This window comes from Microtus pennsylvanicus, chromosome 6, assembly GCF_037038515.1.
Source record: "Microtus pennsylvanicus isolate mMicPen1 chromosome 6, mMicPen1.hap1, whole genome shotgun sequence".
NCBI classification, from domain to species: domain Eukaryota; kingdom Metazoa; phylum Chordata; class Mammalia; order Rodentia; family Cricetidae; genus Microtus; species Microtus pennsylvanicus.
Genome location: NC_134584.1, coordinates 56,283,416 through 56,299,916, shown reverse-complemented (window position 1 = coordinate 56,299,916; position 16,501 = coordinate 56,283,416). Strand labels below are relative to the sequence as shown.

At 38.2% G+C, this 16,501-nt stretch overlaps 1 protein-coding gene across 1 annotated transcript in view; it reads left to right on the top strand.

The window, feature by feature from the left end:
* Ap3b1 (adaptor related protein complex 3 subunit beta 1) overlaps positions 1-16,501 on the top strand; it is a 201,235-nt gene that overhangs the window by 102,967 nt on the left and 81,767 nt on the right. Inside the window, exons 15-18 of the mRNA XM_075976295.1 lie at positions 1,692-1,868; positions 10,060-10,246; positions 11,195-11,325; positions 16,060-16,189. Of these exons, the coding sequence (XP_075832410.1) occupies positions 1,692-1,868; positions 10,060-10,246; positions 11,195-11,325; positions 16,060-16,189 (625 nt within the window). The remainder of the gene's footprint in view (positions 1-1,691; positions 1,869-10,059; positions 10,247-11,194; positions 11,326-16,059; positions 16,190-16,501) is intronic.

The following is a 16,501-nucleotide window of genomic DNA, read 5'->3' as shown; positions in this document are numbered from 1 at the left end:
TTAGTTCTTTCTAATATTATAAATGCTTATAGTGTTAAAATGCTGTTATTTTAATCTTAATATACACATGAGTCCGAAATGTTTTAACACCTTCCCTTTGTGATTGTTTTTTAATGTTAAATAGAATAAGTTTGTTGTCAGAAGAAAAATAATTAAAATTTCACAATAGATTGTGTTATGTTGTAGAACTCTGATTTCTAGAGTTGTAATATAAAGTAAAATATTTAAGAAAATAAATCTAGCATAACTGAACTCTGAGTTGCCTATGTATTCTCATTTAGAAGTACCTCTCATTATGGAAGGCCACTTGAATTGCTCTGTGCTAGAAACTTAATGCACCACTCAATTACTATTCTTTAGCCCAATTTAAAATAATAGATTGGGAGTAAGGTCTTAATGCAGTGTAACCTTTGGAACATTAGAAATAACCTCTTTCTTTCCAGAAATGAGTGTACAGTAAGGGTATTAGTTTTATCACACTGCATGAATAGATTTGACGTAGCCCTTAGGCCCTTTTACATTGCATAAGTAGACTGATTTTCTTTCTAAGTTCTTTTTAAGCATGAGTTAAAGAGTTGATGCTGTTACAATGTTAGGAAATGTAGACTTCTTATTTCCAAACATTCTTAATGACCTCTGATTCTGTTGACTCAATTTAGATATGTTAATATTTTATATTATTACAATCATTAGTATGCAACAAATAGTTAAAGAGTTTACCTTGACCAAATGTAATTTGATTGCGTTTTTCTTCCTTTGAAGTCAAAGCGTGAACATCTGTGTAACTGTGCTGGGAGCAGTAGAACTTAGAGGCATTGCAAAGGGACTCAGGAAAGGCCTGCCGTTGTTCTAGTTGGGCTACCACTTACGGTAGCCATGAGATTTCTCACTTAGAATAAAAAGCATATTTTCTATGCTAGGTGAAAATGTTCACAGGAACTAATTTACATGCCCTCTCAAATTCCTTTTGGAATAGGGGAGGGTACAAATAAGCAAATAGTAATAAAACTAATTTGCATACTCTAAAATGTTGGTCTTAATGGTTCTGATGGAAGGCTTCCAATTTGTAGCAAGGCAGTGATTTTTAGGAAAACAAATTATATTGAAGTGTACTTTATTTTTAAAATTATAATACTAAAGTGCCGTACAGCCCGCTCCTGCCACAGCAACATGAAACAGTGACAGGAGCAAGCTGGACTCCAAATGGACCTAGATTCTAGACAAGTAGTTCTTAACTTTACTAATTTTTCCCCAGGGTATTTCTTTGAAACCCGTTTTTAAATTTTTTTATTTATGTAATGTGTAGGGGTGTTTGCTTGCATGTGTGTCTGTGCACCTAATGTGTGCTTGGTGCCTGTGGGGGCCAGAAGTAGACATCGAATCCCCTGGGACTGGAGTTACAGATGGTTGTGAGCTGTCATGTGGGTGCTGGGACTCAAACCCTGTGTAAGAGCAGCCGGTGCGGTTAACCACTTGAGCCAGCTCCAGTCCTGAAATCAGCTCTAATGAGATTTCCTTTGTGTCTGTACTTGATAGTTCAAGCAAACCTTAAAAGTGTCGAGCAGCTCTTAGATACATATATCCAGTGAGTGAATAAATGGGGTCCTTACAGTTCTCGGCCTTGTTTGTGCTGATGTTGAGGAGTGTGTGATTATCCCGTTTCTAATCATTTCATCTGCTTCTTATGTTAGGTTCCTGTGGCTAGAGCAAGCATTCTTTGGCTAATTGGAGAGAACTGTGAGCGAGTTCCTAAAATTGCCCCTGATGTTCTGAGGAAGACGGCTAAAAGTTTCACCAATGAAGATGATCTGGTGAAGTTGCAGATTTTAAATCTTGGAGCAAAATTGTATTTAACCAATTCCAAACAGGTAAGACGCTGATCCTCTTAATCCTGACAGGTGCTATCTTTACTCTTACCAAGGCCCTGAAGCCTCTCTACAAGTTACCCCATGCACTTGGTAGTACTGGACCCTGTTTGTCATAGGTCCTAAGGTGGATGGTGGGAGTGCCCACAAGTCATTCTGATCTAGCAGTGGAGAAAGCAGACTTAAGAGGTGTGATACAGGCTTTGAGATACAGTCATGGTGAGGGAGTTCAGGAGGTCTGGTGTGGAAGAAGAGGTCAGAAATGTTCATGAAGGACAGATGCTAGAGAAGGGCCTGGAGGATGTCAGTGTACAGTGTACAGAACAAGAGAGGGAGAGGACAGGGCAGAGCTGTGAAACTCCTTGTGGATTTTAGGAGATCTGTAGAGATGCATTCATTAAAGTGCGTACTATGATCTGAATCATAAGTGTTCCCTTAAATTAATAAGTTGACCTCAATCACTAATGTGATGGTTTAAGGACTTGAGTTCTTTAACAGTTTTAGTTCAAGAGGGTGGAGTCCTTCTATATCACATCTAGTGGCTCATATGTAAGTTGTTTATTATTATTTTGCCATTATGACTATTATGAACATTATCATCATCATTATTATTAAGCCCTTTTTCTTTATAGTGGCAAATAACCAGTATCTGAATGGAGTACTCTCATTTGGAAGTTTTAGAGTGTGTTCAGAGTTTTTTCACTCAGTGAATTTGAAGGCCACTCTGGTTGCCCTCATGTTTTTCTTTGAGCTAAATCTTTTTTGTGACAGTTTTAGAACATAGTTTCTGTAGTATATATACTATTGGAGATTTCAGAGTGATTCTTCCAGATTATTACAGATGAAAATACAATGCTTTTTAAAAGTATTTACTATTTCATATTTGAAATGATGTAAAAATAGATGACGTGTCCTGTGAAATTGTTTCCTATTTCCAGCATCTCTTACTTGTTTAAAAAAGGATGTTGGGGAAATTACTGGTGAAAATTAGCACTAACAAATGGTTTTACGCACCACTAGTTGGATAGTACTTTTTAGTTACGTGGTTCATAACCCAGTCAACATTAGGTAGAGACTGATGTGATTGCTTTGACTGAAATGTAGAAATTCTTTTACGTGTATTTATTTTAGCCATTTTAAAACTGAATATGTAAGAGCAGACCAATGCTTTGAGCTGGTTTTACACAAAGTCCCAGTTCTTGTCTGTAAACCTGATCTTGGTGACTCACTGCACCTCTCCAGAACTTGCACTGAATTACGGGCTTCTGGAGAATGTCTGTCGGTTTTTATAAGGTATAATACATTGTATTTATCTGTATGCATAAAGAATAGTTGAATAATAAATTTTGCTTCTTCAAAATGTCTATTCTTGCTGCAAGGGAAATGCCCCAGTCAGTAAAGTTCTTGCTGTACAAGGCTGAGGACCTGAGTTTTATCTCCAAAGATAAAAGTAAAAAGGCTGGGTGTGGCACTCCTTGCTTGCTATTCCAGCACTGGGTTTGCTGTTCCTCCAGCTTAGCCTAATTGGTAAGTTCAAGGTCAGTTAGAGACCCCTCAAAAAGACAAGGTGTGTGATTGCTCTGTGGGGCCAAGTCTTCACCAAGGTTGACAGTCTGTATTTGAACCCTGAGACCCAGGTGGTGGGAAGAGAGAACCAGTTCCTGCAAGTTGCTTTCTAAGCTGCACATCATTATCATGGCTGAGGGACGCTTTTACTCCCCTCTCCCTGCCCCCTCTTCCCTTTTCTCTGAATGAAAAAACAAACAATACAAATGATACAAAATTTATGGGAACAAGCAGAAATAAAGTACGTGCTTGCCACTACACACATGTATACATATATACATACATGCAGAGAAAAAAAAGTCTTTTCCTGACCAAAAGAGAGTCAAAATAAGTTTAACATCCTGCTTTAAGTTGGCAAAATAAACTCTAATTAGCATGGCCTTCCTGGAGATAACAGTTACAGGTAAGAAACTAGAAAGAGAACAAAAGCACAGCTTCCTCACCACTCAGTGAAGAAACAATGCAAGAAGATGCTGCAGCCTGGCAGACCTGGACCTGCGGGAGCAGGGCTCAGAGTGATGGCCACAGGTTTACTGTGTGCCTAATGATAGGCTCCAGCCGGCACTGCACATGGTAACTACGGTAACTGCGTTCTAAAAGGAAAGGAGAGGGCAGCATGCAGTCAGCTGCAGGCACGACCGAATGAAGAATTCTGGAGTGCTGAGAGTAGAAGAGCCTGTGAGCATGAATAATCTACCCTGGCCTGTGTGACTCCTGACACAGACATGTGTGTGGTGCATTCAAAGTTGCACCCTAAGAATGAAAGACCTAGCCTGAAATTTGAGGTGCAACCAGGAAGTAGAGTATACACTTTGAAACCTATTATTAGTTGTATGCCAGAACTAACAAAAACCCAGTGCTAATTAAAGAATGTTAATAGTCTTGAGAGTGGGGTCCGTAATGTAACATCTATAATTCAGATTTACTCAGGATGCAGGAAACCACAGTGGAATGCTGTGGTTTAGTGGACTTGAAGTTTCAGTGTGGAAACCTGAAAGAGTGTTAGAAGAAAAGGGTTGCTAATGGTTGCACAGCAGTATAATGCCACTGACTTACAACCTTATCTAGTCAATTTCATGTTTATTTAACCTCAATTTAAAAGAGGAGATGATGGGAAAATATGACCAGTTTTTAAGAAGAAAAAATATCAATAGAAACCAAAGCTGGATTTGCAGGTAAACGTTTTGCAGCAACTGTTAGAAATTTGGTTAGTGATATAAGGGAAAGTATACTCCTAATGAGTGAAAAGAAATCTCAGGAGAAATAGAGTATTTTTAAAAATCAAATAGAACTTATAAAACTGGACTGGACACGAAACACCTTTAATCCCAGCACGGCAGAGGCAGGAGGATCTCTAGTACTGAAAAATAAAACATTTGGAAAACGAGTGTCTTTTCTGTGGGGAGCCAGAATGGCCCAGAACTTTCTCCGAGATCCTGATGAAAGGACAGAGGGAACTTGAATTCATTGTTTGGCCTGGGAGTGAACTTGGCAAAACCAGTCCTGGGCTGGAGCCAGTGCCTTGAAAGAGTTTTCAGTTCTTAGGAACTAGGCTTTTCCTCCTAAAGAGATTAGAGTTATCAGTCCCAAGGCTACTGTGTGCTCAGGCCTTGCTGCTCTTGAGGTGCCCCATGTTCCCCTTGTACAATGTTGTCTGATTATTCTAATGACTCTGTCCCTTTTCTCCTCTGGAGGTGGTAGATAAGATGTGGTCCTCTTAGTTAAGTTTGCTTGGCATAGACATAGCTTGTGGAAGACCTTCCAATACCAAACTTTATTTTCTTCTCTACCTTCTATCTTTTTTATCTTCTGATCTCCTGGTCCTCTTTCTCTCTTAGGACCCTTTCACTGAAGATTAACCTACTGGTCCAGGACATTTTCTTTGGGTGGTATATATTTGTGTGTGACTCTTTTTCGGTCTTCAGAACTGAGCCCTTTGGGCAGCTGAGTTCTGCTGGGTCCATTTTTCTGCTTTCACCACTATTTCATGCAGAAGAAATCGTGCACAAAATTCACGTTATGCCCATATTGCTCTGGAATATGTCAGCCGAATTAGAACAAATACGTATTTTTCAAAAGCTTCAAGCATTAGAGCAAAACTGACCATACCTACTGCAGGGTTGTGACGATGACATGAGACCGTCCTGGCACATGTGGTCCTAGCTCATGGTAGCTCCTCTTTTTCACTTGAGCCCAAGTTCACATTCCTAATCAAGTGCTACATTTTTCTTAGAGGAATTGATATTTTGTAATAAAGGAAGCAGTTCCACTACCAATAATCATTTTCTTTTTCTGAAGAAGCCTACTGGTTTGGGCCTATTCTGTTAAGAAAAGTGTGGTGTAATCCCTCATTTGCTAGTTAATGGAGAACGGTGTTAGTAGGAGTATCCAGTGGACAGCACTGTTGAGTGCTCATAAGGAATTGTGTCACTGCCTGTGGAGGATGCTGAAGGCTTTGTGACCTGTGACTAGTTGCTGATGTCTGGACTCTTTGGGACAAGGTGTGGAGACTCAGCATGGGTTTGGTTAAAATGGTTAATAGCAGTTCAGATAAATAAAGGGTGCTTTCTAAGAAACATTTGTAATAATGTCTGATGTTTTAAGTATTGAGATAAGTAATAAGTCAGTGTTCTTCCTAGCCCCTGTCTTTGTATGGCAAATTGCAAACTCACATAAAAAACATAGCAGGAAAATACATGTATCTATCTCTCGTTAGGACCCAGTCTCTGTCAGCATTTGCTACACTTCTTTTAAAAGTGATAGCTCTGGAGCTTGAAGCTCCTGTTCACATTTTTCTTCTTCCTTATTGGTGACCATGACTGTACTGTTGATATGTTTGATTCAGTCCAGCTTATTTTCATTATGAGCATGCATTAATAAAATCCTACTGCATGTAGTTCTGAAACGTGTGTTCTACTTTATTATAGTGTTGCAGCCTTTCACGTCATGTCTTAGAAATAGTGATATGTATAGATGTGGTTCATTTACTGTTTGAAATTCTGTGAGATACTCAAGTTTCTACTTCTCTGCGCCTTAGAAAGTGAGCACTTTTACTCATCGGGTACATTTTGATTCTCAGTGGGAAACTGGGTGAATTGTACTGATATTTTGGGGATCCCTCCTAAAGTTAGGAACATGTTTCCTGATTTAGACCTTTTCAGAAATATCTTTGCCTTGCTCTTTGTTCTCATTTGACAAAAGGATTGGGACTGTGACATTGCTATGTATGTATGTGTGTCTCCTGCCTCCCAACTAAGAAAATTAAGTAAATGTGAACTAGAAAGGAAGTCCTGAACTAGGGCTATAGTTCAGTGGTCTAGTACTTGCCTGGCATACCTGAAACCATCAGTACTTACTGCTCTGACGAAAAACAAACAGCGAGATCTTATAGAACACCTTTCAAATTGGCAGGAAAGTTGTTGTTGCATTACAAAGCTCCAAGCCATAGAAAAGATCCTTTGGTCACGAAAGTACAGTAGAAATAAGTAGAAATGCTTATAGTTACCTCTAGGGTAGGTTAAGAATTGAATGCAGTTTCCAAATGTATATATCAATCTCTTGTCTTTAAAAAATAACTGTTGTTATACTGAATGCTGAATTCTTCATGCCTTTTTGTGTTCCTTGTAGTAATAGTGTCTTAGGCTAGTTTTATGATGATTTTAAATGACCTTTATTATTGTGTGCCGACTGTTACACCACATTCGTACATCGTACAATGCCATTTTGGACATTAACAGACCATGTGTACTGCGGTGGTTCCACTGACACTTGGTGATTCAGAAGCTGTGTCTGTGTGAGTGTAAGGGCCCCACAGCCATTGAGCTGCCTGATGACACATTTCTCGGGGCGTATCTTTGTCATTAATGTGTAGTTGTAGTAGAAGAACTCAGTTGTTTGAGTAAAGATTTGCCATTTTATCACTTGTTAGAATATTCCAGTAAGGATATGGTGCTCATCTCTTAGATACTCTAAATAGTAAGTTCCTTATTTTTTGTAATACTTACCCTCAGATTCCTTTTTCCTGTATGCCAGTCAGTATGAGGAGCATGTAAATAGTATTTGGATAGCTTAGCCTTTAGTTGGTAGCAGTAACAGTTTCTTAAATCTAAGCAGAAAAATTAATCTAAAACCAAAATTTAATAAATTAGACCAGAGCATATTGACTATATCTGTTAAAGTGTATTTTATCTCATTTTCTTGTTTTATATAATTTTTTATGTAACAGTGTTATTTAGTGTTTTGAACTGGACCCTTTGTGATGTTAAAATGCCCTTGTCATTTATTGAAATGTTCCCTTTCTAAAAGTTGCCCTGGAAAAATCTAATTTATGATGATTATCTCAATGTCCCATCCAGTTAAGATGTGTCCCCAGTTTTAATTTTTAATGAGGTGATGTACTTAATAGTTATGTTACAATAACACACAAGCAGATTTATTCAACTCTGCTTTGAACCTTCATTTCTGCCATGCTGCTGTTCAGTGATATGCGAGCTAAGTGTAGTGGCCCACACATCTGTAACCCCAGTGTTGGCAGGAGGGCAGGAACTAGATCCCTGATGCACCTTGACCAATCAGTTGATGCAATCCATGGCCCCTGGGTTCAGTGAGAGACCCTGTCTCAAAACATAAAGTGGAATGCAATAGAAGAAAACACCCAAGCTGATCTCAGGCCAACACATGCACACATGCACATATGTATGCACACATATACAAACACATACATTCATACAATCTGTATTTATATACAGATATTATGATATATAGAGAATACATTGAGAATACTAGCAGTTTCATAATTTCTAATGATAAATTTAAATTTTGAAAAATACAAGACTTAAACACTTTCAAAAATACATTCTTCAGAGAAATGCCGATGCATTACTACTGAAGACAAATAGTAAAAAAATTGATTACTATAGTGTGTGATGAATCATTGCATATAGATATGCCTTTTATGTTATGAAAGTTTTTATTTTGAAAATACATTTTAATAGAACTGTTTTATAAGTCATAAATACATATTTTTAATTTTCAATGTAAATAGTGTCTCTGTCAATATATTTTAAAGGTTTAATTTTATAAAACTTAGTTTGAGGATTAAGGAATTTATAAGCAGAATGTATGGCTGCCATTTTAAAAAGCTGCATTAGTAGACTTTTTTCTTTGTTGTTTGTTGTTCAGTTACAGATTCTCAGTCTCAGTGCTGAGAAGGACTTTAGCATTAACTAGGTATGAATTTTCGCTCTGATTTGAGGACAGGAATGGTTCCGTGAGTCCCAGCTCTCCTGTCCAGGTAGTTACAGTTCAGGGTGCCACACCCTATCTAAGCCCATGTTGCATTTCTCCTATGCCAGGTATTGGCTAGTTGCTGTTCTTTAAACAGGTCTCAGTTTTTACTTACAGATGAAGCAAAGCAGGCAGCAGTTTGTGGTAACTAGAATAAGGAGAGATCTACAAGCGTTTTATAATTCCTCCTTAGCAGACCTATGCCATCGCTTTTAAATACCTTGCTTCCAAAAGAAGCCTGCTTCCTCTCCCCGTCAATCATCCCAGCTGGATATTATTTTAAGGGGTGCACCACCCCCGTCGCTGATCTCTGACGTATTGTTCTAGCATTGTCTTTGCATCTCCCTGTTGTGATTGAGTCTATTCTATTTCTAGTGTGTGCAAAATGTTCTAATGTAAATGATTTACTATGCTTTTGTTATTTTTTATTTTGTAAATCCTATTTAGCTTATATTTACAATTGTACACATGTAGCCTTCTAAATTAAAATTGCTTTTGCATTTAAAAACACTGTAGTTTAACATACAAACCTATTTTGTTACATTCCAATTTTTGTTTGATTATTATTAAAATCATCTCAATATATGTTAATGTAGTGCATTCAGAAGTTGACTTAGCAAGCCTGATTATGGTGTAAAAGCTTACGTAAATAAATAAATGACCAATATTACTAGAGGCTATAAGCAGCATGGCGGAAAAATGGAAGAACTCTTTTATCCTGGTTTTTAGAGGGCATCAGCAGCTTGCTTTTATGAAAAAGTAACAGCTAAATGCACTGCAAATAATTTGCAGTAATCCAGTTCAGTGATTCATGTGTCTGCTTTAATGGGTCATAATTCAAGGTAAAGTAACTGAGTGCAGTCAGAGTGCAGACACTGCTTATGCCAGGGACAGTATCTCTTCATAAAGCACACCTCAGGAGAAGCCGTTTGCCAGCCCCTAATACTCTCTGATGTTTTGATGTCCTGCATATTTTTCCGATTAAGTTTTGAGTGCCATGTTTTTAGTTGTATTTCCACATTCATTATTCTCACGTAGACTCTTCAGCGGGTTTGCCATATATGATTATTTTTTTAATGATGCCTTTCTTTCCACTTCAGCAGTTTAATAATCTAGCACATGGCTGCTTCTTGGTGCTCAGCATTCACCTCCCCAGCACGGAAGAGGACATGTGCGTTGGCTTCAGAATCCCATTTGCCATGTTAGAGATGCATATTCCCCGTGGAGCGACATTTGTTTGACATAACCATTCGTTTTTATTACGTCTTTAAATATGTTTATCCAGAGTTATCAATAATCATAAATAACCGTATTTTCAACTTGTTCTGTTTTTTTCGAACAGACAAAATTGCTTACCCAGTACATATTAAATCTCGGCAAGTATGATCAAAACTACGACATCAGAGACCGCACAAGATTTATTAGGCAGCTTATTGTTCCGAATGAGAAGAGTGGAGCTTTAAGTAAATATGCCAAAAAAATCTTCCTAGCCCAGAAGCCTGCACCACTGCTCGAGTCTCCCTTTAAAGGTATATCAGACTACACAACTGTAAAACACGGTGTCTACAATTGTGTCCGTGTGATGTGCTTCAAATGTATCTCCTAGAAAAATAGACGACTTCCATGTCAGTCTATGAGAACAGTATGCACACACTGACTCACCTGTTCAAACTTTATTCTTACGTTTGTTAAACTCTGTATTTCTGTAGACCTTGTTTGCCTAAATACTTTGAGGTCCTCTGGTTTTTATTCTCGTTAGGCAGATTAGCTGAACAGTAGATAAAATAGCTGTTTTGTTCTTGTAAGACACAGGCTTTATTTCTGCTTTAAATGCTTTCATTTTCAGAGGGTGAAAGTCACCTTAATAGTAAGTTACTAATTAAATATCTGTGTACACTAACATCAGCATCTCTAGGATAAATTATTTCATATAAATATTTTTTTTAAATTTAAGTTCAGTTTTCATGGAAGAAACTTGTGTTCTTTCCCCCAGCTTTTTAAAAAGGGACTAATTAAATATCTTATCACTTAAGTCGCTACTGTAGTTCGAATCACGTGGTTATGTAGGCTGGTTTCCACGTTGTTTCTTATTTAATTGTTGTAAAGCAGTAAAGGCAATTCAGTTTGGTAGAAAAACTATTGAAATTCTGGATGTGTTTGTGCCAAGGCATGTATATGGATTGTTTAACTGCGCTGTCATTCCTAATATTCACAGTAAAGTAATTTTTAGAGAAGCTACATTTCAGAGCAACACCTCTAAACACACTGACTGATTAGCTTTTTTATTGACCATTATGGGGGAGATTATTGTAATCTATGGTCTGAAATCAGTTTTCTGACCTATGAAGAGCTTCCTGGTTTATATTTATTCTTTGACATTTGTGGTAATACGCCAATTGCCTTGAGTTCGATTATGATTGTTATCTGTTATATTCAGCTCATATTGTTTATTTTCTATTTTCCTCCATTTTTAATAGATAGGGATCATTTCCAGCTTGGCACCTTATCTCATACTCTCAACATTAAAGCATCTGGGTACCTGGAATTATCTAATTGGCCAGAGGTGGCGCCTGACCCATCGGTTCGCAATGTAGAAGTAATAGAGTCAGTAAGTTGACCTTTCTGAGATTAATTTTGTTCTAGCAATGAGAGCGTCTGAGATAACTACCTTTTTATATAAAAGCCTTTGGGCCAAAAACAGAATGCTGTTCTAGTGATTCTGAATGCTATGTGTTAGATATACCTTGCCTTATAGGAACTAAATATTGTGGTTTTCCGTGCCTTGTACGCAGACTGTTCTTTGCTTCAAGGAAATAGAGAATTGAATTCTCTGCATCAGCGCCAACCGCATTTGTGCGATTGCATTTGTAGCTGTGTAGATTCAATTTCTAAGGTATTTAGTTTCAATGGATTGAGCGTTTTCTACTTTGTTAGAGATTCATAAGCTTCCTGTCAATGTTTTTATAAATAATTTTTGCTGTTCTTTTCCAGAAAAGAAAAACCTGTACAAAATGTACTGGGTTTTTTGTTGAGCCCGGTTTTAAGTGACACTTAAAAATAGGTAGGGAGCATTGTGTACCAAAGATGGCCTTGATGAGGGCACACTTAAAAAATGAGTAATACACTGTTTTCGCATTTGTTTTTGAAATTGCCATAATACTTTTTCTGAATCTTTTTTTAAAGGTACTAGCTACTAGGTTTAAATAGAATATTGCCTGTTTATTGTTTTATAAATAAATGTGATAAAGGGATATTTTGCTTGTACTTAGAAATTGTGTGGAATATTTCTGTTGCCTTTTGAGGTAGGATTAATTTAAATGGAGCTGTTGAGAGTTACATTATGGATGTTTTTTGATATAAAGGCACAGTGAACTAGAATTTATATAATCAGAATTCTTTACCATTAACTCCTATTGGAAAGTTCCTTAGCCTCATTACTCCCCTTCCACATGCAAAGGAAAGAATCATTTACTCTAAACACCGTCCCTTTAATGAGCATATGATTGCCCTGAGAAATGGCTTCCTTTTGAATATGAATCTTATACTGGCTTTGAACATATCTGGCAGCAGATGATTAATAAATATCTCAATTTAGAGCCATGATGGTAGATGTTTAACAAACATCATCTTGCTTAAGACTCATAACAATATTCTTTTTTCCTCCTGAGACAGAGTTTCTTTGTGTAGCACTGACTGTCCTGGAACTCATTGTGTAGACCAGGCTGGCCTCAAGCAGAGATCTGCCTGCCTCTGCCTCCCAAGTGTTAGGATTAAATCGTACGTGCCATCAGGCCCAGCTCAGTATTTCCATTTCATAGGTGAGGAAACCAAGCTTTGGAGAGCCTAAGTAAATGCAGGTCCCCATAGTTCCTGCAGAACAGATCTGTGCTCCGTGTCCACTGTCTGCTGTGCTCTCTGCATACTTTCCTGTGATGGAGACAAGAACGCCTGAGCATGTTTGCAGATCTGTGTCATTCTCTGTGCTTGCTGCCATCATTTTCACATTTTAACAAACTATCTGTGTCTAACGCTAGCCAAGAAAATAATCTAAAAGTTATAAAAATAAAACAAAACAACTGGGGCTTGGGAGGTGGCATAGTTGGCAAAGTGCTTGTCACGCAAGCATGAGAACCTGTGTTTGGTCCCCAGCACCCACATAAAAACCCCACTGTGAGCCGGGCGGTGGTGGCGCACGCCTTTAATCCCAGCACTCGGGAGGCAGAGGCAGGCGGATCTCTGTGAGTTCGAGGCCAGCCTGGTCTACAAGAGCTAGTTCCAGGACAGGAACCAAAAAGCTACGGAGAAACCCTGTCTCGAAAAATCCAAAAAAAAAAAGAAGAAGAAGAAGAAGAAGAAGAAGAAGAAGAAGAAGAAGAAGAAGAAGAAGAAGAAGAAGAAGAAGAAGAAGAAGAAGAAGAAGAAGAAAAACTCCACTGTGGTGGTGCCCATCTATGAGCATCTATGAGCCCAGCACTGATGAGGTGGAGACACATGAGGCCCTTGGCATTCATGGCCCGCCTATCTGGCTATGTCACCTAGTTCCAGGCCCAGAGAGAGACCCTATGCTATTCATGAAAATATTTAGCATTGACTCTGGCCTCCATACTCAACATGAACACATAAAACACACATGTTAAAAATAAAGCAATATGATGAGTGAAAGTTAAGAAAACTCATTTTTGTGTGTTCCTCCCTGCAGCTACGTCTGCTTGGGTTTCTCCCTAGTCTCAGCACTGTTCAACACAGGTGCCTATTGTACAAGTTCTGTCAGATACTAGGATATGGAGACAGTGGTCTTTGCTATGATTCTTCTGCAGACATTCTCTTTCCTGATAATCATGCTTGCTTGCTGTTCTGGTGCTGTTTTTTTCTTTTTCTTGATGGGGTACATAGTGTTTGGCTCGCCTAGAGCAGTCCTTTTATCCTCCCACCACATCTCCTCTCTCTCCCCTCTGGAAAGGGTTTTACTTCTCAGAAATTGATAGCGGTGCTGTGCAATTTAATTTTGTTTCTGTAGTGTTTTTATATGGATTGACTGGCTTCTTCCATTTTCATATGTTCCAAGCACTAACTCTCTTATAAAGATGGTGCCTAAGTAACCTGTTTTCTTACCTTCATTTTATTGTGTAGTTCAAGAGAGATTCCTGAAATTAATAATTAATAACTTATGAAGAATAATTATAGCTGATGGAACCAGATTAAGGTATCCATTTAAGCCATATAACAAACAGATTCATTCTACTTGTCTCTGAGATAGGGGCTTAAAATGTTCTACGAGGGATACAATGAAATATAAACCGAATGTAACTAGTTCTATTTTGAAATGCATTCATACCTGCAGAGAGTGGTGTTCAGATTATCCTTTTTGTTGTGCTCAGTGCCTCTCCTCCCTCCTGAAGTCATAGAATGCATTTGTGCACATGATACACTGTATTATTCTGGGTTTACTATCTAGTAATCCTCTAAGGTCAAATCTCATTATTATGAAATATAACTTAGGAAAAAAAATGGCTGAGGCTTAGATAATCTGACATTTTAATCAAAACAACAGGGAGCCTAGTCAGGTTGACACTAGAAGTCACTTTGAATTACACACCACCATTTCTACGATATCAGATATAATGTATATTAAGGTATCAGTAACTTTTGTAGCTCCTTTAGAGTTTTTTTGGTTAGTTACAGAAAATCCTTTTTTTCCAGTTACACAAAGACTCTTTTGCATATCAAAGGCATTTTGCTTTGTAAACACATAGACAACTTGCTGTGTAGAGGACCTTAGCTTTCATGCCTCTCCATCTCTTCTGTTCTCGCTCACTCTGTCATGGCTGTCACACCACAGTGGATTAAATGGTGTAGGCTTTGTCCCTTAAATGTCTGGAAGCTATGTGAATACAGAAACTCATATATTCAAATAATTTTTGTTAGTTTTCTTCTCATTTTCCAAGTATTTTTTTTTTCAGGCTACTGAAGCTTCTCTTGGGCAGTTGGGGTTGTGAGCATTAATATTTTTGTCGTTTGTGTTAGTATTTTAAAACATATTCTCAGAAAATTGTAATGTGCCGTCAGTGTTGAGGACAGTCCTTAGATTAGAATCTGTGCCATGCTGTACATTCCTTCACAACACACACACTCTCTCTGTCTCTCTGTCTCTCTGTCTCTCTCTCTCTCTCTCTCATCAGGCTGGCACGCACTGGAAACTCAATTAAAAGTGTAATATAAATGAGTCTTAACCATTTTGACCTTTTATGAAATCTACATTTTCCTGCTTTGTAGAAGAGAAAATAATGAAACATAATTTTTCCAAGATAATCAGGGTCACTGTTATGACAGGTTTATAGTAAAGACTTCTCCTAATGCCATATTTAGTGAACACCAAAGAGCATCACTTACTTAAATGCAAGCAAATATTTTCTGAGTATAAAATTGAAAGCTTCAAGGGTGTAATAGGTATAAGTAATACTTATTACAGGCACACTTACGATGCTTCAGTGTAGAGGGTTAGAAATTCCCACCTTAGGGAAGAAAAAGACAGGTAGATCACATAGCATATTATAAGGCAGCTAGCACTATTTTTTTATATAAGGAGTTGGAGTTGTGCTGAGGTAGAATAGCTGAGGGCAAGACCCTCAGACAGAGCAAGTCTAGGAGTCTTTGGAGGAACAGTAAGAATTGGCTGGAGCTGAGTATGTGAAAGGAAGAGGAAGTGAGTGGGAACAGCTTGTTGAGTTTGGTCAAGCAGACTGTTGTCACCTATTTATCTGGGTGAAATCAAGAATCACCAAGGTTTGAAACCAGAGAGTAGCTGGACCCGACTCTTCTGCTGTATTCAACAAGCTTTGGTTGGGGTTAGTGGAAAGGAGAAGCAAGGTAAGCAGTTAGGAACGTGCTGCAGTAATCCAGGAGAGACGGGTGCCCGAACCAGGGCGGAAGAGCATTTCTTCGTGGCTTAGGCGCTGAGGCTATGGGAGAGAGAAGGTTTAGCACAGGAAGATGTTCACTTCTGCCTACATTCACTACGGTTTGCTAGCTTTTGTCTAAGTGCCAAGCTATCAACATAGATTATTGGTACTGTAGGTTAAGTTTTTTCTGTGGACCTACAAACACAAACTTTTGTCAAATGATCTGGAAACATAACATGAGTGACTTAACAGTGGACTCTGAGGGGAGTGTATGCTTTGTCTTTAAAAGTGGATGACTTGCTGTTGAGACTTGTAACAGTTGTTTTCTCTGTTGAAGTCTCAAACTTTCTTCTGAGTTCATAGTGAACTTAAACAATTATATTTGTCAGGATCTGAATCACTTAGTAAGAATTCATTAATGTTTATTTTGTTTATGTAAACAGGCAAAAGAATGGACCCCAGTTGGAAAAACAAAGAAAGAAATCCCTGCTAAGAAATTTTACTCTGAATCTGAGGAGGAGGACGAGGAGGAGGAAGAGGAAGAGGAGTCCTCTGACAGCAGCAGTGATAGTGGTGGGCCTTGTAATTTATCAAACTGTATTATTCATGCTATAGATTACATGTAGATGCCCCTTATCTTTTCCTTTCTTTCACCTGCCATCCTGTTACTAAATTTAAGACATGCCAGAATTCATTTCATTTCAGAGCTAGGAAGTTGAGGGCCATATGCAGTGAAAGTATGAGCAGCGTGGATTCAGAACCCTGGGCTTCATCTGTACCAGCCAAATAAAGCACCTGCTTTTCCATCTAATAGAGAAGACTTTAAAAATATGCCTTTATGGCTTACAACTGTCTGCAACTCCAGCTCGAGGGGACCCAACACCC